This window comes from Equus przewalskii, chromosome 25 (assembly GCF_037783145.1).
Source record: "Equus przewalskii isolate Varuska chromosome 25, EquPr2, whole genome shotgun sequence".
Taxonomy (NCBI): domain Eukaryota; kingdom Metazoa; phylum Chordata; class Mammalia; order Perissodactyla; family Equidae; genus Equus; species Equus przewalskii.
In genome coordinates, this window is record NC_091855.1 from 20,068,931 (window position 1) to 20,090,576 (window position 21,646).

Genomic DNA, 21,646 nt, shown 5'->3' on the forward strand with positions numbered 1-21,646 from the left:
TACAGGCTAAGCTTGGATTTACTTAACACAAACAAGAATATTGAAAAGAACACAGGATTTATCTAATATTCCACTTTAATTCAAACATTTTGGTCAATAGGCAAATAAAATGCTATATGACTATTCCCACAAAATCCTTAAAAGAGAAGAGCACAAGAAAAAACTTAATAAGAGTACAATTCTCAGGGATGCTTCTTAGAAAGAAATATCTCTTTGGAATAGTAGAGTCAACAGAGCAATGTTTACATTTTTTGGACAGACTAGAAAGATCAATTTGAAAGCAATTTAAATAAGACAGAATAGGTAGGATTAAGAAACTAAGACAACTCACAGATACTTTCTAAGCATTAGACCAGTAAGTCTCCAAAAAATAAAAATAAAAATAGCACCCAGAGAGGTCTCCTCCCAAATCCAATGTGTAATCCTGATCATAGCATTGCCCATAAGAGATGCTATGCAAATTTTTGCTTCTCCTTCCTCATTTAAAAAGTTGTGAAATCCAAGCAGCTCACACACCAACCTGGTCCAAACGATCAAGATAGTCTCTTCCTAACAGACTCTCTCCACTATCTTTCTGTTTGCTATAGCACAGTATTAGCATTATTTAAACACAAGTGAAACCACAAAACCACAGACCTCTGACTGGTCTGAGTCCAGACCATACAGTCTCTTGCATAGAACAGCTGGCCTATCCCCTTAGGTGACATCATGGTCCTAAAGGATCTCCTTTATAAAAAGACCCTTCAGTAATTTCTCTCTGCATTTGCCAGGCAAATAGACAGTCTTTTAAAAGGTGCTCCAAAGACTAGAAGGTATCAGGTCTCCATATCATAAACAGAACACAAATGAAACTAGAAACTGAGTTCTGACTATAACGTGTGTTATATATTTATACACATATATACATATATATTTTTAAATTAGTTCCTAGGCATCTACATGCACACCAACAGCATATAAGAAATTCAGAATAAAAGATAATCTCTATCTTCAAAGAGTTTAAAATTGGGAATGTAAGACATATATATATGACACATTTAAACAACAGAAGGCTGTGTGTGTGAGTGATATAAATACATTCAAATGCCTAAATAAATAATCCAATCAGTAAGTGATGCTCCATTTAGAGATAGCCACGTTAACCTCCTTGTTGTTTCTGAGGCACGCTCAGCATCTCAAGGTGTTTGCTTTTTCTCCAAAGTCCTCATTACCACCTGACATATTTGTTTATTGTCTGTTTGCTCCAATGAAAATGTAAGTTCCATGAGAGCAGAGACTTCTGTTTTATTCACTGCTATATCCCAAATACCTAGTACAATGCTTGGCATATAAGGGCACTTAATATATATTTGCTCAATCAAGCAATCAATTGATTAAGAAATTGAGCAGGCTAGAATGGTTGAGGGAAGTACTCCAAAAGAACTAAGGATAAACTCATGTTTATATGGGAAGACAGCATTGCAGCAAATGAATAAATATGACAGGTTTAGAGGGCAAAGCAGACCAGACTGGCTGGGGCCTAATGAGTAGTGAAAGATAAAGCAAGAGCGAGAGTATAAAGACCATTAAATGGTACGATGCCTAAAGTCCCTTTCAGCTCGAAAATTCTAATTTTGGGTTTCATCCTATAGAACAGGAACATTACTACCACTACAGAGAAAGGAAAGCTTCTGAAAAAGGACTGACATGATGAAAGATGTATCTTAGGAGATAAATCTGGTAGCAGCATTTGGATATATTAAAAGCACGGGGGTGGCCGGCCCCGTGGCTGAGCGGTTAAGTTAGCGTGCTCCGCTTTGGTGGCCCAGGGTTTCGCCGGTTCGGATCCTGGGTGCGGACATGGCACCGCTCATCAGGCCATGCTGAGGCGGCACCCACATGCCACAACTAGGATCCACAGCTAAAAATATACAACTATGTACTGCGGGGCTTTGGGGAGAAAAAGGAAAAATAAAATCTTTAAAAAAAAAGAAAAAGCAGGAGTATCAGTTAGAGGGCTAATGACATAATCCATAATTTAAAAGATTAGAGTTCAGATTTGTGTGGTGACAGATACAAGGATATTTTGAAAGAAGTATCTAGCGTAACTTGATGACAGACTGGAAAAGACAAAAATAATTTCAAAAATGTGAGCAAGCCCAAGTAACTGCAAGGACAGTGGTAACAGTGAGGGAAACTAGTTAGAAAAAGAAGCTCATGGATACAGTCTTAGACATCTTGGTTTTAAGGTAAGAGTGGCACAACCATGTGGAAATGTCTAAAAGAGTGTGGAGACATCCTGGAACCGGCAAGGGTTGGGGCAAAGAGAAGGATATCAGTCATGAAATCACTATTAAAGACCTTTACGGGCTGGCCCCATGGCCGAGTGGTTAAGTTCGTGCGCTCTGCTGCAGGCGACCCAGTGTTTCATTGGTTCGAATCCTGGGCGCGGACATGGCACCGCTCATCAAACCACGCTGAGGCAGTGTCCCACATGCCACAACCAGAAGGACCCACAACGAAGAATATGCAACTATGTACTGCGGGGCTTTGGGGAGTAAAAGGAAAAAAAATTAAAAATCTTTAAAAAAAAAAAAAAAAGACCTTTAATTTTCTATTTTTTTTTTTTTTAAAGATTTTATTTTTCCCTTTTCTCCCCAAACCCCCTGAGTACACAGTCGGATATTTTTAGTTGTGGGTCCTTCTAGATATGGCATGTGGGACGCCGCCACAGCATGGCTTGATGAGCTGTGCCATGTCCACGCCCAGGATCCAAACCGGCAAAACCCTGGGCCGCTGAAGCAGTGTGTGTGAACTTACCCACCTGGCCACAGGGCGGGCCCCCATAATTTTCTATTCTTAATCTATTATTCCATTTACTTCAGGTGAACTCCCTTAGCTTTTAGGCTAAATAACTGACGCACTTTAGATCAAGGGAGTCAATTCTTTTTTTTCTTTTTCGCTTTTCCTCCCCAAATCCCCCCAGTACACAGGAGTCTATTCTTGGTTAACTGTTGAAAGCAGCTAGGTTGATGTGCTATTCTTGAGAATCTACTGGCAAAGGTGCTTGCCCTTCTTCTAGGATCATGTTTTGAACATTCTATAAAGGTATAATTGCCAGGAGTCCTTTTGCTACCATATGGAAAATGTCTGAAAATAAAGTCAAATGGAAGCAAGGAAAGGAAGCACTAAAAGAGAAGTAAGGTTCCAATGATACTGTTAAAACCCCAAGATGCGGCCCTGCCTCAGGTCAGCCCCACAATGCAGACTTCCAGGTTCAGGGAATCAAATGCTCCTTATCTTCAAGCCAGTTTATGTTTTTATGTCTTGCAGCCCAAGAGGGTCCCAACTAATATAACAAACATACATTCATATAGCTTTTAGAGTCTAGTGTTCCTGAAGCCAAAGAATAGGGAGTGAAAAGGAATCTGCTTTCTTACCCACCACTGAGCAGAGAAGCCATCAGGTAATCAGCCTACAAGCTCCTATGGGATCTTGGCCTTGAGATGCACAGAAGAAGCCACAGAAAGGTATTAGCACTAGGAAGTAACAAGTGCTCTGGAGACCAAAACTGCTTCTGACTTTACCATATCTTATCTGTCAGACAGATCCTACTTGTAATCCCTGAGAAAACGTGTCACTAGCATATAATTGCAATATTTTCTAGCATCTAGTCCAGACTCAACTCTATCATTCAAGCCAAGTACATCACAGCATTCAAGAAATGCCTACTCCTGCACATGAAGAACTCCACTCATTAGCCAACTTTCACTTACATGTACGTGCACCCCAACAAATGTAGTTTTCATTTCCTCTTCCTGCTGGCCCAAGAGAGAAAGTTTATGCTCGCTCTAACTTGAGAGAAGATGCTTAATTCAGGGAAAACACTGATTACTTACCCTTGCTCTCAAAACACACTTCAAACATGTCATAATCTTCAGTGGTAAAGGCAAATTTCCCCTTGGTTGCATCCTCCTTGGAGTACAGAATATGGCCAGCAGAATCTGTGATCTAAAATAAAAAGGTAAGTAAGCACAGGCACCAAATAACACTTGGGAAGAGAACTTGCAGAAACTGGAGAAATGGAAAGAACCACTGTCTATAAAATACAGCTGAGGGGGCCAGCCTGGTGGCACAGCAGTTAAGTTCACATGTTCTGCTTTGGTGGCCTGGTGTTCGCCGGTTCGGATCCTGGGTGCAGACCTACGCACTGCTTGTCAAGCCATGCTGTGGTAGGCATCCCACATATAAAGTAGAGAAAGATGGGCATGGATATTAGCTCAGGGCCAATCTTCCTCAGCAAAAAGGAGGAGGATTGGCGGCAGATGTTAGCTCAGGGCTAATCTTCCTCAAAAAAAAAGACAGTTGATATTTCTCATTACAATGACTATATTCTAACCATTCCCAAATCCAGGAACTGGATTAGAGGACGAAACCTAAATACAGCAAGCTTCATTCATTCGAACAGCCTACCCACACTGCAGGCTAAAATCTGTTGCCACTACAGAATGTCTCACCATTAACAAAAAGTTAATACAGTTGATATAAATTGGGGTTATTAGAAAAAGTTCACTTTACAGAATGCAGACCTGTATCACTCCCCAGAAAGAGACATGTCACAAAAATGGAAGTGGACAATCACCAAAAGAATATACTACAAAAAGGAGAAAGATGCATAAGAATACACTTCCTCTGTAAAACAAATCTTGATGGGGTGGAGGTGGGGGGGGGGGGGAGAGTGGAAATGGGACCCCAGATACAAGGAGAAAAGGAAAAGAAGGCATGCATAGAGAGGAACATCTGGGAGATCCATTTCCACAAATTTCATGTTAATTATGCCAATGGCCACATGGAATGGGAGAGGTACAGGGCATAAACAAGAAGTTTCTCCTAAAAAAGACATTCTTGGCTTCCACAGATGATTAATTCCTTTCTTCTGGGTTGTTAGCTTGAGTTCTCCAAACTTAAACTGCTGCATTCCTAGAGAATGGCCTGTAAGCACAGACGAAGTGGCATACATTGGTTAAGTGAATGGTCAGATATAAAGCAAGGGAATAACACGGTAATATGACAGACTGGATCTCAGGCTTCTTTTCTAGAGCACATGGCTATCTTAGCAGCAGGCAATTTCATTACCTAAGACAGGAAGCTGCTTGAAATGTGCAACACAATAGTAGTGACTTCATTACATTAAACTAGACGTTTTAATGCTGTTTGTAAAATAAGATTCATTTACAGGTGAGATTTTAAATATGAAAATTGAGGAGCACAAATATAAGTGCATATATTTAAAGTATTTTAATAATATTAGTTATTTCTGAGTAGTGAGATTTCTTCTTCTTTTTCGGCGAGGAAGATTGGCCCTGAGCTAACATCCGTTACCAATCTTCCTCTTTTTGCTTGAGGAAGAGCGGCCCTCAGCTAACACCTGTTCCCAACTTCCTCTATTTTACATGTAGGTCACTGCCACAGCATGGCCTGAGGAGTAGTGTAGGTGCGTGCCTGGTATCTGAACTCAGACAGCCAAAGTGGAGCACACCGAGCTTAACCACCATGTCACTGAGCCAGCCCCAGATTTCTTCTTTATACTTTTTTGTTTTCTTTCAATTTTCTACAAAGGCACATATCACTTATGGTCAGAAATAAAGTTATTTCATTTGTGGGAAAAAACATACTAACTAAAGAATAGCTATCAGTGCTACACAAATTTGAGTCAACAGGTTAATTAAAAAAGTTTCATGCCTATTAGTATTATGATAATACCATCTTTTTGTCTTTGTTTCTGGACCCCAGGCCTTCATATTTGTTGTCTTTTCTACTCTGAATTCTTTATTCCTATTCTTCCCTTGATTGCAACTCATCCTTCAGAATTCAGCTCATGCGTCACCTCCTCCACGATATGCTCCTCGACCCTCCATAATCCCATGGCACCTGTGCACACCTCTTCTAAATTCCCTAAAAATAACAGCAGTAATATTAATCAAGTATCTTCTACCACGAACCATGCTGATGCTCATTCATTAATTTGTCACACATTTAAAATGCTAGATCCACAATGGTCAACATGTCTCCAAAGGGCTTTAGAGCCTAAATGAGAAGAATAAGAAATGAGACAACTTCACCACAACATGAAAAGCTCACTGCTAGAGGTGTGCACAGGTGCCACGGGGTCACGGAGGGTCAGGGAGCGTACTGTGGAGAAGGTGACATAGGAGCTGAATTCTGAAGATAGGAGAAAGGAATTCGGAGTAGAAAAGATGGCAAATATGAAGGCCTGGGGTCCAGAAACGAAAACAAAAACATGGTATCATCACAATACTAATAGCTAATATTTACTGAGCACTTACTAAGTGTCAACTGCTGTGCCAAAGGCTTTATAAGCATTTTAATTTAAACTTCACTATAACCCTATAGGTAAGAACTACTATTTCCCCCATGTTCCACAGGAGGAAACTGAGGCACAGAGAGGTTAAGTGGCTAGAGAGGTAGCAGCGAGAACATGTAGAACTGCAACACCATGCTAAGGAGTTTCAGTTTCACTTAATACAAAGTGGAAAGGCAATGAAGAATTTGAAACGAGAGTAATGTGATTCAATTTGCAATTTCGAAAGGTGAATCTGATAATACTGTAAAAACAGACTCAAATGGGACAATACTAGAGATAAGAAGATGTTTAGGACACTATTCCAGTACTCCAGGTTATAAACGATGAGGGCTTTGGGTATAGAGAGAAGAGGACAGATTTGAGGGATTTTAAAGAGGGAGAGCCCACAGGACAAGACCACAAAGTAAACGCCCACAGATTAAGAGAGCAACATAACTGAGTCTAATGGACCAGTATAAGTCCACAGGGTGTGGCGGACAAAGTGGCAAACTGCAGAAGATGGGACTGTCTCAAGGGAGAAACTGCTACAGCACCCCAGGTTTTCAGATCACCCAACTTTTCAAAAGAAGCTAGACATTTTAACTTTTATTTGAAATCTCATAATTTTTAAATCCTTGCAACCAATCCCAGCATTTGAAAAACTATCTTAAGGCCAAACAAAAGATGCCTATAGAACCAAGTGCTTCTGGGCCACCAATTTCTGACCTCTGCATAAGATAGGAAGAAAGCTGACTAAAATCACATTAAAAAACTGCAAGGTCTCAGCTGAGGTCATAGACCTTGGATTTCTAGCCACACCTAGCAGCCAGGATGCAGGAACAAAGAAAAGTATTAAGTGATTTAGGCTTAGGGTTCTGCAACTGAGTGGTATGGAAGGACAAGAGGATTAAGGAATTATGCTATAAACTTTACACATAATCTTTAAGCCTCACAACAATCCCTTAGAGGCCAGTCTTATTATCCCCTTTTTACTGATGAGGAAACTCAGTAACTTGTCCCTGATCATAGAGTTAATAAACTGTGTACGTGGATTTGAAGCAGTCTACAACCCATGCTCTCTCCACATTCCACGTTGCCTCCTCACAAAAGGAATGTCTGAAAGAAGTGGAATGCACAGACGCCAAGAAAGACTAACAATCTGATGGATTCTTTGGGGCAGCGCAAGCCAGAGAGCCTGAGAGTCCTTTCAAGTGGGACGCAGCACTGTTCAGTTTGCACTCTCCACCTCAGAGGGATTAGCAGGCATCCACAGGGAGAGGCCTTGAAGTCAGCAATAACCAAATAATCTGCAGAGGAATATTTAGCCATGAAGATTCCTAAAGGCCTCTTGGTCCTGTGATAACTTTTTCTGAATCATCAACTAAAACAAAAAGCATAACAAAGGACCGCTTTAGAACCGGGGATATACACAAACTATAGGGCAAAAAGGTCTGGGAACTAATCAAATCCCAAAGCAAGGTGTAGTTGCCAGTGTGGTTCCACTCTTCCTTTCTTCAGAATCTGTTCACCCATCAGATACTACACTTCCCCACTCCCTAGCCCCTAAAAGCACAATGACAATTCATAAGAGAAAAGAGGAAGTTCAAAAAGAGAGGCTGCAGGAATAACAGATTTTCACATCCCAAGCTGATCTAAAAACTCTAATTTGGATTTGGCTCCTACGAATAAAGTTGCAGAAAATGTGGAACTTCTCCAAGACATATTGGGATAAAAATAAGCTTCCAGATTTGCTCACTGTACTACTTTAATTCTAAAGGAAGAAGAAAAAGATTACAGGTTGCTAGAAATGTTTCAACGTAAATGAAGCCAGTAGAGGACAGCAGGGAATGAGCATCGAGGGTACAGCACTGAAGAGTCATCACAGATGTCAACATCCCCTGGTAAGGAAAGAGGCCAGGTCACTGGCATGGGGCAAACAACCTAATTGGGCTTACATGATTTGGCATACATTTGCCCAACCATCTTATTTCCTCGAAGAATAGCTTATGATCTCTTTGTATTCTCCTAAGATATTAAAAGGGTTCTTCAAAAAAATTATTAATTTAAGAACAGGAGCATCTATGGATGAGAAAAGGGCCTAAATGCAGTCAGAAAACTTAATAAGGCACTGGCAAAAATCCTTCATCGAGTACTTTGCAAAATGAATTAAGAAGCCTACCATGTTTTTCTGAAAGACTCCGATACAATTCACACCTCCAACTGGTACTCAGAAGGGGTAAAAACTGTTTAAACTGTCCTCTCCTACACTGTACTAAGGAACTACAGTCATGGCAGAACCACTTGCATTGGTGGTTTTTTCCTGTGACATCCGAAAACATATTAAAGATTCATTCCAGGGCAAAGACTCAAACGATTTACAAGCGGCTGAAGGCCAAGGACTCATCACTGCCTGCACCTTTATCAGCATGAAATTTACCTCCCAGAAATAGTGTGTGATAATAATCACAATTGCCTCAAGGCCTCCGTAGTTCTATACTCCCTATGACCTTCAACTGACACAACTATATGAGGGTTATTTATCCAGATACTTGGAAATCCAGGCAGGCAACTTGACAGCTTAACCTTCATATTAAGCGCTTATGGACTGCTGGGTATTCTAACAGATCCTAGAATTTGTCTGAAAATCAGCAGGTTTCCCACGTAGTTCATAACTTTGCAGCTGTTTAGGGGCCAAGCCATTGATCTTAAGAAAAAAAAAATCACATGCCCTAACCCCAATATAATTACATAAATCAGCAGGTAGCTAAAATTAGAGAATAGAAAACTGGGCCAAGCTCAGTGACTAGCCCCAGCTGGCAAAGTCTAATAGGCTGAAATGATGGTTTTAGGTTTCCTTTAATTAAAATGTTCTCATTACAGATCACCTTAGAAGATCATCTGGTTTCTCAAGAATTGAGAGATTTTATTTTTTCTTCTTAAATCCTACTAGAAAACCACCTTGGTAATGTGATAAATAACTGCCACTTTCACATACTCTAACAGCAAGCTCTTAAAGGATTTCTTTCTTCCCTTTTAACAATAAAAAACACATAATATCTACTGCAAAGTTCTTAATTAAACAAGGTAACATTAAGCCATAAAATTTGCCCATATGACCTCAAGGAATGGGAAGTAATAAAGATTTATTTCTAGATAACACCTTCTGAAGAAAAGCAAACCAAAGTTCACAACTTAAAAAGTAGGAAAATAGTGTTAATTGTATATGCAGAGTAGCTGATGTCAAGAATATGTGAATACTCACACTGAAACTGTTAAATAAGGGAGAATGCAGGACACTGGGAAAATAAACTCATTTAGAATTGGATTTTCTTGGACCATGCTAGGCAGTGGCCAGAAAACAGGTTCCTGAGCAGGTTCTGCTCCTGAAGCCTCCCCCCATTTCTTTACCAAACATTCAAGATAATACTCTGCCTACTTCAAAAGGATCCTTAGCTTAGGCCCAAACACTAGGCAAATAAAGCCATTAGAAATAAAAGAGAATAGGGGCCGGCCAGTGTCCAAGTGGTTAAGTTCGCGTGCTCCGCTTCAGCGGCCCAGGGTTTTGCCGGTTTGGATCCTGGGGGTGGACATGGCACCGCTCATGAGGCCACGCTGAGGTGGCGTCCCACATGCCACAACCAGAGGCACTCACAACTAGAATACACAACTATGTACTGGGGGACTTTGGGGAGAAGAAGAAGAAAAATAAAAAAGAAATAAAAGAGAATAGAGTTCACCTGGAGGAAGAAACAAATAGGCTGTCAAGAACCTGAACTGAGCAAATGATATCTGTACGATAACTATGGCGCTAAGCTTTCTGGAAGCCACGATTAAAAGACTAAAAGAGAAACAAGCTGGGTTACACATAATTTCTTTCCTGATGAAAGCTCCCAAATTTATCTTCAGAGATAATTTTCCTGGAACTAAACACGAAAAATAATTTATCAGGAAGGTCCTTGTAAAAGGACTGTGACCAATACTTGACCCTCCATTTTCAACCATGGCCTTGCTAAAGATACAAATGCAGTTCAAATGGGGACTTTTAGTGACCCTACTTAACGATCCGCCTGACCTACTGCAGGGGTAGAACCTGAAGGAGCTAGACGAATGCTCTGTGCCCTGGTTCTCTGCCCTCAGCACTGCCACTTCTTTCCCCACCCTAGCCTCTCTTGCTGCTTACAGAATTCCAGCCTTACTCTAAAGTTGCAAGAGGGGGCTGGCCGAGTGGCGCAGCAGTTAAGTTCCCACGTTCCGCTTCTCAATGGCCCGGGGTTCACCGGTTCAGGTCCTGGGTGTGGACATGGCACCGCTTGGCAGGCCATGCTGTGGTAGGCGTCCCACAGATAAAGTAGAGGAAGATGGACACGGATGTTAACTCTGGGCTGGTCTTCCTTAGCAAAAAAGAGGAGGACTGGCAGTAGTTAGCTCAGGGCTAATCTTCCTCAAAAAAAAATAAATAAATAAAAAATAAAGTTGCAAGAAAGCTGGGACTACTTTTGGCCACTTGCTGCTACCACAATTAAAAAAAAAAAAGTACCAGGAAAAGATGTCTTAAAAATAATACTATCTACCCAGATCTTGGTTTCTAATGCCATTCTCTAAAAAAAGAAACTCAGGGCTCCTTGGAGAAATGGCTGATCCCCAGATTGGAGCAGGAAATATACAAGATGAGCCCAGAGCATCTTGTAGTGCCAGAAAGGAAAGAAGTGCTCAAAAACAAACCAAAAGAAAAAACAAGAATAGGAGTATGTCAAAGGGACACAGGAGCCAAATGAAAGAGCTCCCAACAGCCAAAGCTGAAACATTTTGAGCCACAAAATAAAGTAGTCATGGATTGTAATTCAAAGTATAAAATAAATACCCATGCATCTATACTGTTACAATTGATCAAACAAACAAACAAACAAATGGAGAAGAGACAAATATCCCATGCAGAAGATTCTCAATTTATGTAAAAACGGCGGCCTCGAGGAGGTCAAGCATAACTCCCGACTCTTAAGTGTGGGCTGCACAGTGACTTCCTTCCACAGAGCACAGTATGGAAAGAGGAGAACGAGTAACTTTACCGTGGAGAAACCTGACAGACACCACCTCAGGCAGATGATCAAGGTCAATATCAACAGTGATAAATCACGTTGATAGTATGCTCCCTTGATATGACATGATGAATATGACACTTTGCCTCTGTGGTCTCCCTCCCCTAAACCCATAATCCTAGTTTTATCATGAGGAAAACATCAGAAAATCTCATTAGAGGGGCATCCTACAAAAATACTTGACGAGTACTCCTCAAAACTCACAGGGCTGTCAAAAACATGGAGAGTCTGAGAACCTGTCATAATCTAGAGGAGCCCAAAGAGACATGCTCAAATGTAACATATCCAGGATAGGATCCTGGAACAGAAAAGAAGACATTAGGTAAAAACTAAGGAAATCTGAATAAAGTATGGACTTCACATGTAGGAAGTGCTGGAGTCATCTTGTAGTTCATACTATCCCGCGTCACCAGCTAACACTTCATTGAACACCTGCTATTAGACATTTTGTATCCCTTCAATTTCTAAATCTTGCTGCTGCTTCCTTGAGAGTTTACCTGTCTTTTTCTCGGTTTCCATGCACTCACCATTCGGGACCTAATCATCCCTGGGTTTAGTCTATGCAGTGTACTTTATCTAGTTTGCCATCCTTTGGCACTGTTAGGTTGGAAGTATGGTTAGTGACTTAAATGTTTATGGAGTTTTGATTTACCACTAACAAACAGTTATCATAACAACAATAGTAACAATAATAGTAACATTTATTGAGTGCCTGCTACGTGCCAGACACTGTTCCAGGCACTTTACCTGTATTAAATTTAATCCTCACAATAAGCTCATGAAGTACATACTACTGTCCTTATGTTACAGAGGAGGCACAGAGAGGTTAAGGAACATACCCAAGGCTTTACAGCTATTAAGTGGCACAACTGTGATTTGAACACAGACCTGAGGTCTGACTCTAGAACCTTCAGTCTAACTACTATGCTGCACTGTTGCTCAAAGGGAGAAGAGGGTAGGTGTTTCTGTTTCAGTTCATCTTTATTCAATGTATAACAGAGCTTCTACAAGGGACATGAAGTTTCTAGATTCCTGAGTTAGTCATTCAGGAACTACAAGGTTGATGGTTATCCTTAAAATAATATATACACACTGCATCCTCAGGGTTGCACCACAGGCTGATTATAAACCTGAGGAAGACAGAGTGCAGGCAGGAGCCAATTATTTGAAGGAAATTACAACTTCAAATTTTCACTAAGTATGCCAAAGCTGCAAGCTGACTGACCTCTGCTGCTATGGGAGCACTCCTGGAAAAGAAGTGTGTGTTTGTTTGTTAAGCTGCTAAGTAATAAACTGCATGAAGGCCCCAACCACATTAGGTGTGGGGGGAGGGGAAAAGAGGACTATGTATGCATATATAATGATCAGCGGTCGTGGGTCTATATGCTTCATTTGGTAAGAGTTCTCAAGGGAATCTCGAGCCATGGGGTCTATTAGTCTAAGATACAAAAAGGCAGAAAGAACACCAAATCATTGATGATACGGTGGTTTTAGACTAGAAAAGTAGTATTAGAAATATTTTCAAAAGGCTACCATATGTCACCACTGTTCTCAAACATGAAGTATACGGACAACTCTGATGGCCTGGAATCTTTATTTAATGGTCATAAAATGAATTTACACTGATCCTTCAAACAAGAGCAAGTACCAAGTCCATCAAATGCATCCCCGAAATCAAAGGATCACATCTAGATTTTACCTAGAACAAAGTCAAACTTAGAAAGGCCACAGCAGCATTTAGCAACACTAAACTCTTTCAAATTTCCAACACAATTCAGCAATGGCATACACAGCACAGAAGTCTTGCTTAAGGAGGCTTGTAGAAGTGTTGAAAAGTGTGGAATATTTCCAGGCAGTGGTGTGATAATGGATAGATGCTCTCTTCCTGCTTCTATCAGCATTTGCTACATTAACTCAACAGAGGCGATACGTCATGCTTGACCGGGGGCGGGGAGGGGAGAAGAGTTGGAAGGAAGAAAGAGGGAGGAAGGGAGGGGAATGAGAACGAAAGACCAGTTGACGCCCTAACAATACTACTGCGGGGGTGAAGCCAGATCAAATGTTTTTTTTCATACTGTTCCAAAGTTATTTACGGTAAAAACCTCCAGCGTGACCCTTTTAGGCACAAACAAAGCCTTGTTTTTTCTTAACAACTAGTCCCTTGATTTCCCACACGTTATGTTGAACAATGAGGCTGGGGGCACAGGATAAAGCAGATGACATCAACCTCCCTCAAGTTGGAGGCTTGTTTGGGAGCCCAAACTCTGGTCTGTGGCCAGCTGGCTGATTTCACACAGAGCTCTACTGTCTAGGCTGCCAGGCTGCGTATGCATATGGGGACAATGGCTCAGGATCAACCACCTGTCAGCAATTCACACAAGAAACAGCATAGGAGTCACTGCACCCCACTTAATTACCTTTATAATCTGTTCCATTTTCCTAGAAATTAGACTCACTCTTCAGAAGTCATCATAAAGATACGGTGTAGCAATTTCAAATTGTAAGCAGTCCCTTCTCTAGATCTAGACTCACTGGACAACAGTCACATCAAATATAAACTGGAAAGAGATACTTTTTCCAACAGAAAAAGATCAGCCCTCAGTAGAGACACAAAGTAATAACAAGCTAAAACAGAACTGTTCCAAATAAAATCATCTCAAAACTACAGCATATATATACACTATCATTTCCTACAGCTTTTTTGAGGGGAGAGGGCTGCAGTTATTAGCCAATGGTTCCCAACTGCCAAAACGCTTCTTGATAATTTTTAGGCTTAAATTGTGATAGGCCTATGATTCAAGGCGGAACTCTTCAAGTGGTCTGTTTGGCTTTCTCATCAATAAGCTACGTGGGAAAGATTGGGACCATAACTGGGTATAATATCCAAGTAAAAGATAATCTCATTTAGCAAAATGAATTGTTAATTATCATTAGTACTCTTGAAAAATGACTACAACAAAAAAATGTTAGACCAATTAGATTATTTGGAAGAGGCTAAAAAAGTACAAATGACTTAAATTATTACCATGAGGCTTTTCTTTCCTTTCTGGTTATAATTATGACAACTCCTCACATTGCTTTTTCTCTTTCCGCAATCTATTTCCAAGGTATAAACTGGCCTTAGGCAACAACTCATCTCATTCCCCAAAATTAATTCATACTCCAATTTTCACTATTAACAAGCATGCTAAATAATAAATGGTATTGGAACTCATTAAACTATTATTGTATCATCTAGTCTTAATGAAAATATGTTTTTCAATTCAAAACCAAGAGCTGAGATTCTTTTCTTTTTAAAGATGGGCACCTGCGCTAACATCTGTTGCCAATCCTTTTTGTTTGTTTGTTTGTTGTTATTATTTTTTTTCTTCTCCCCAAAGCCCCCGGGGTACACAGTTGTATGTCTAGTTGTGAGTGTCTCTGGTTGTGCTATATGGGACGCCACCTCAATATGACCTGATGAGCGGTGCCATGTCCGCACCCAGGATCCGAACCGGCGACACCATGGGCCGCCCAAGCGGAGCGCATGAACTTAACCACTTGGCCACAGGGCCGGCCCCAACAGTTGAGATTCTGAGTCACTACAACAGGCTATTATTATGGACCTGAAGTAATGAGGAAACCTGTATATTCACTAGGAATGATCAGTTGATACTTCATGCCTCATTTTTGCGCAGCAAAGTCTCTAAATCTGATACTATTAGCCTGGTTTAGCCTCATTTTGTGAATCAAGTAGGGAAAGGTGGTATGGGATGAACTCAATTGGAAATCTCAACACAGAACACATCTCAACACAGGCCTGAAGCAGAAATCCCTGCAGCAGAGTCCCACCCATCCTTTCAATCCCTTTCTCTCTCTGTTCAGAAAGGCCTTCCCTGACCACTCAAATACTCTTTACCCCATCAATCACTCCCTACCCGCTACTGCCTGATTCTTCACTAATCACTACCTGAAATTGTACATATTTTTTTAACTTGTTTTTCTATTTGTTCCCCACTAGAGCTCAAGGACCTTGTCTGCTCTTCCTCCCCATAGCTCCAGATACCTCTGGCATATACTAAATATTTAATAAATATTTATTGAATGAATGGGAGAACCATAAACAAAATGCTCAGAATTCCTCTCATTAAAATATTCTTTATCTGGTCACTGCAATGACATGGGGCAAGGGATCAGATTAGAGATTCAATTTTCATTCAATAGAGAGGAAAGGAATGAGTACCAACATCTCTGGCCCACCATAATGGGCCCTGCACAATAAAGAATCCATTTCAATTAGTCCTTCTAACAATTCTATGAGATCTATGATCCCCATCTTACAGATAAGGGATCCGAGGAGAAGGGTTAAATAACTCCCCCAAGACCATACACTCTTTAAGGGGTGGAGCTGCTGGGATTTGAACCCAAATCTGTCTAACTCCAGATCCAAGCTCTTTCCACTACACCACAGGGCTGCTCTCTCAGACTAAAATATTCAACTCAGTTGTCCAACAACACGTACATAGTACATTAAACTGAAGCCACAAGACGAATGAGACATTAAGGAGTTCACAAAGTAAGCACCACACTACATGAAAAGTGCCATGTCAAACAGGATGTAATGGAAGCACACAGGAGAGGCAAACAGGCAAAGACTGGTCAAGGTTAAGAGAACATTGTATTCACAGACCTGCAAGGTGTTCAGTACGGCTAGAGGCAAGAGTGGGAGGAGAGAGGTGAAAAGGAAGGAAGGAAAGATCAGACATGAGGCTAGGACAGTGCCAATTCATTTGTTCATTCATTCCTTCCGTTGAAGTCCTACTACACGCCAGGCACTGTAATAGACACAAGCAATTCAATGATGAATGAGACATAGTCTCTGCTCGAGGAGCTTATAGTCTATCTAAGGAGATGGGTAAATACACAACTACAACATAGAGTGATATATGATAATATTGATGTATTTATTCATTGGACATTAAGGTGCTCCTTCACAGGAAGGTGAATTAGGTCAATTAAGGCACTACATTCACAAAGATCCTTCTAAGAGAGATTACCTCATTCAGAGCAACAACTAAATGCCAAGCCCAGCTGACCAGGTTTTGCACTACAGAAAGTCTCCAGTTCTTCTAACCTCAACACAAACCACAGCCACTTGAACTAGGGGTGGACATATGACCCAAGAAAAGACAATCAATTGACTGTTCAGAGAACAGAATGTGGCCTGGCATATAAACGGAGCTGAACCAAGTGGATTCCTGCACTCAGGAGCTGCACTTCAGAAGCTGAAGTGATCCACAGAGAGAATCCTTGAGGCAGAGTCTGGGCCATGAGTAGTCAAATTTTAAGAGAAAGCAGAACTAAGCAAACAGATGTTATGAAAAAGGTTGTGAACTGTGCTAAGGGGCTGGATCAAGCCCACAAATGTGTTCGTGGCCTGCACAGCATACTAAATTTTTTTAAATGACAGCCTGTGGTCCCTAAAATACCATTCCCCACAAAAAGGAGCCAGAACTCCTTGGAAGAATAGTTGCTTCCAGGTCAGAGGTTGGACGGACAAAAGACGAGTCTAGAACACCTTGTTGTTCCACAAAACAGGGAAGCTATCAAAGCCAAACAGGATTGTCTCAAAGGATATAGGAGCCAAAGGGACATGCGAGCATAAAGAACAAATGCAAATGACAAAAATGATGACTCTAAATACTGAAACAAACAAAAAATTATTTCAGTATAATACTTAAAAAAAAAACCTCTTCAGACTACATTGGAAATGACAAGGCCAAGAATGCCTTACTCTGAAAACTGCTGAGTAGAAGCAATGAATTCTGCATTTATCCTGCCTTTCCTACATGAACTATAAACTTTATAAATATGGAAGGAATAACAGCATTAGAAAATCTTCCTTTCACAACCTTAATGAAATAATAAATTTACACAGCAGTCATCAATGAAAGATCAGTGGGAAGCTTTACAATGGAGGCTTCAGGCTGTTACCACCTTGGTAGGCAGAGTAACACCCCCCACCCAAAAGATGTCCACATCCTAATTCCTAGAACCTGTGAATATGTTATCTTACATGGCAAAGGGGGTTCTGCAGATGTGACTAAATCAAGGGTCTTGAGATAAAAGAGATTATCACAAGGGTGCTTATAAGGGAAAGAGGGAAGCAGGAGAGTCAGAGAAAGAGATGAGATGATGGAAGCAGAGGAGGGAGAGAGAGGTGGGTGCAAGAGAGAAAGATTTGGAGATACTATGCTACTGGCTCTGAAGACAGAGGAAGGGGTCATCAGCCAAAGAATGCAAGTGGTCTCTTGAAGCTGGACAAGGCAAGGAAACGGATTCTCCCCCAGAGCCTCCAGAAGGAACAGAGCCCTGCTGACACCCTGATTTTAGGACTTCTGACCCCTAAGAACTGTAACATAAATGTGTGTTGTTTTAAGCCACTAAGTTCATGGTAATTTGTTACAGCAGCAGTAGGACACTACACATGTGCACCCACTGATCAACATAAGCAGCACTGACGGACACAAAAAGTACCATGTGCTCTGCCACATGAAGCACACCTCACCACCCATGAAGTACCCTCAGCAAAAAGATAAACCGGACTCTAAGTACGTCTTTACAGCTGCTTCCTTTTACAAGAAATATGAGGGACAGAACAGGTTAAACGACACCTCAAGGTAACAGACAAATCCAAAATGTGGGACATTCTTTAAGGACAACTGACTCCAACAATACAACAAGCATGAAATAAAGAGAGAGAATGGATTGCTCTAGATTAAAGAGACTTGAGAAATACAACAAATTAATTTTAAATAAATATTTTTGAGACAAGTGGAGAACTCTGAATTTGGCATTAAGGAATTATTGGTAATTTTGTGCAGTGTGATTAGAGGCACATAATATTGTGATTATGCTCATACTTTTTAAGAGATTCATGCTGAAGTATGCAGGACTGAAATACCATATCTGGGATTTACCGTAAACCGATTCAGCATAAAATAAGAGGGCGGAAGCAATTAAGACACAAGTGCGGCGAGACCCTGATAACTGTTCAATCTGGGTACTGTGTAAATGTTGGACTGACTGTACTCTTCTCTATAAAACTGAAAACAATGCCACAACCAATTTGAATTTGTTGGTGACATTTAAAAATCAGTTTTCACATCCAAATCTGGATTTCCGACTTCATTTGAAAAATACGATGTGCCGACAAGATCCACAACAAGAGATGAGTACTGGCCACTCCAAATTAATTGGAGTAGTTTCCACTACTCCCAATTATCCAGCATTTATCATTACTGCTGCTGTCCTTCTTATACCTGGCCCAATTCATTCATTTATGTTACCTATTTGGCATCCGAGTTTAGGACCCCAGGAATAGTTCAATTAAACTGGTTAGTAGCAAGAGAACAGGGCAGACATAGGGAGAACAACTGAGTGATGGCAAAATGCTGGTGTGTAGATGTACGGACTCCGGCTGTTGAGGTCCCTTCAGGAGCCTTGGATAGAGATGTAACTCCCATAAGGTCATGCTACACTATGCTTCCTGTATTTATTAACTGCTTACTAGAAGCAAGGCAGTATGCTTGACATCCTGGAAAATACGAACATGAAAATAATTCCTGCCCTCAGGATACCAACAGTCTAATAAAGAAGACAAGGTATTAAAATAAGTAGTTACAATTCAGAAAAAAGTGAGTTTAGGGTACTGTTCAAGATGGCTCATGTGCAAAAGGCAAAGTAGGGTGTGACAAAGTATATAAAGTTTCAGGAACAGATCATGAAAAGCACTACAGAGCACATCAGGAAATTTAAACTTCATCAGATGAGCACCAGTGAGCCACCGAAAGGTTTTACAATATAAATACAAATCAGAGATAAGAGTAATACCAGAGATGAGAGTCAAGTCTCTTTCACTGCTCAAATTCCCCGATTCTATGCACTACATCCTTTGAAGAGTCAGAAGCATGACCCCAAAATGTTGTATCTAAGTCTCCAAAATTATGCCATCATGGCTTTCTTGGCCAGACAGAAGTTTGGTACCTGAAGAGAATAACGAAAGGATAGGTCACTCAGCAACAGCCCTGAAAAGTTTTTATCTCCTAAATCAAGTACTAGTAAATTGCATCTATTACCACTCCTGGGTTCCAATACCTTAAACATAAATTATGGTCTTATTATACCTGAAGCTCTATTAAAAAGTAAAAATGTTTTCTTATTTGGTTTAAGACCCATTCTGTTAAACGAAACAAAACACACGTTATTATGAACGAATAAAATTACCCACAACTCAGTCAAATCTTGACTGCTATCAAACTATAATAAAATTTCAAGGATCGGGCTCAGTCATGCCAACCGCAAACTGGCATCATGAGAGTAGTTGTCACCACCCAAGAGTATCGTCGAAATTTACATAAAACTTGGCCAAGTCCAGATTCTGGGGTACCAGAAAGGAAAGGACTAGAGACTGAGACCATTTTGTGACCAACAGTCGAATTTAATCAACCACAGGAATTAAAAATAAAAAGCCAGGAGAGAGTAAGATCGTAGCACTTGTCCTTCACCTTATTTAACTCCCAAAATAAGAATCAATTCCGCTCTGACATCAGTTTATTCTACTGCCTCGCTGAGCCTCAGTTTCCTCATGCGTAAAACGAGACTAACAGCACCTACTTCACAGGGTAGTGTGTGAACTAAATGGTAACATACGTAAGGTAGCACAGGACCTGACATGCGGCTAACGCTCACGAAATAACAGGTTTTCTTATTCACAATAAGCTTCAGTGCCTCCATTATTTTCCTACAGGTATCAATGTGTCTTTTGATGCCAACCTCCACAAATACTCAACGTCCAAAGATTTCTTTGGAGAACGAAGCGACAGTTCAAGGTATCTAGGACCGAAACTAGTACAGGACCCTGACCACGACCCGAAGTCGAGGCCGCCCCAGCTCAGCTGTCACCACATCCGCCGAGGCCTCGCGGCCCTTCCATGGGCTCCCCGGGCTCTGGCGCCCCGCCCCGCCCCGCGAACGCCAACGTGCAGGGAGAGGGGGCGGTCTCCACCGCGCGCCCTTCGCGCCCGGGGGAAGCCACACCGCCCTCTGAGCCTCCCCTCAACCCCCGCATCCTCGGCCTCTGCTGGCCTACGCCCGCGGGCTGTCCTCCCCGTCCCGCGCCGCCCAGAGCCGCACCTTGAGGTGGGTGCGCAGGCCGCCCGCGCCCCCAGACTGGTCGGTGATCTCGTAGGCGCCCGTCACCAGCAGGTCCTTGTGGATCTCTTCACGGAGGCACTTGCGGGAGTTAACGGGCAGGTGGAAGGAGATGGCGAGGACCGAGCTGGGGCCGAGCAGAAATAAAAGCAGCAACGCTAACGGGCAAGGGCCACCCAGCGCCTGTGGGCCAGACAAACCAGACATGGTGCCGGAGCCTGTTCACCACCCTGGGCCTCTACCGCGCCGGAACCGGGAGGGCCCACGTGACTCACCTCTGACCTCCCAATGCCGTCGGCGCCATTTTGGAGACTGGCAAATAGAGGAAGACTATATTGTAAATCTTTTGAAAGGGAAGAAACGATGTGATAACACGTTATATCACGAGTTAAAGTGTTTAAATAAGAGTGTCTGGAAGTTTTCCGCAAGAGCTTTATTTTGCTGCGCTTAGTGACGGCTCAGTCGGCCATAGCAAGTACGGGCAGCCCTGGAAGTAATTCGCCTTTTACTTCCGGAAGCAGTGCCTGCCGAGTTTTGAGGTCGGTGATACCATAGCAACCAAGCCCCAATAGGAAACAGCCACAAGGCCCTTCGCTGGCCCGCCCACCGGCCGCCAAAGGGCGCGGGGCGGGGGCAGAGGCTGACGGTTTGCAGTCTAGACACCGCTCTGTCTGGGTGACAGCTGGGACATTGGGCACTTTAGAGGAACGCTTCGAGAGGCCAAACGGAAAGATTCTACTTTGGCTGTTAGGCGAGGGGGGTCCGTACCTCAGAGAATGTGTAGAGGTCGCCTGGTGAATGAGCTGGGCGTGCGTCCAGTTCGTGCTCCGAGCCGGGTATTTGGGCTGGAGTAACTGCTTTCTGAATGTGCATCTTACTTAGCAAACATTGAGCGCCTACGATGCTAGGCAATATTCAAACTAAATTTGAATTTTGTGTTTAAGTTGAATAAAACACTATGTTTTAGTCCAGCCTGAGAGAAGGACCTAATTCGGTTTACCAGATAAGCGTTGTC

At 41.8% G+C, this 21,646-nt stretch overlaps 1 protein-coding gene across 1 annotated transcript in view; it reads right to left on the minus strand.

The window, feature by feature from the left end:
- The window catches only part of TMED10 (transmembrane p24 trafficking protein 10), a 31,828-nt gene extending 10,708 nt beyond the window's left edge, over positions 1 to 21,120 (minus strand). The window contains exons 1-2 of the mRNA XM_008516481.2: positions 20,614 to 21,120; positions 3,879 to 3,990 (exon numbers count right to left, since the gene is read on the minus strand). Of these exons, the coding sequence (XP_008514703.1) occupies positions 3,879 to 3,990; positions 20,614 to 20,838 (337 nt within the window). The 5' untranslated portion in view covers positions 20,839 to 21,120. The remainder of the gene's footprint in view (positions 1 to 3,878; positions 3,991 to 20,613) is intronic.
- Positions 21,121 to 21,646: the final 526 nt, after the last annotated feature.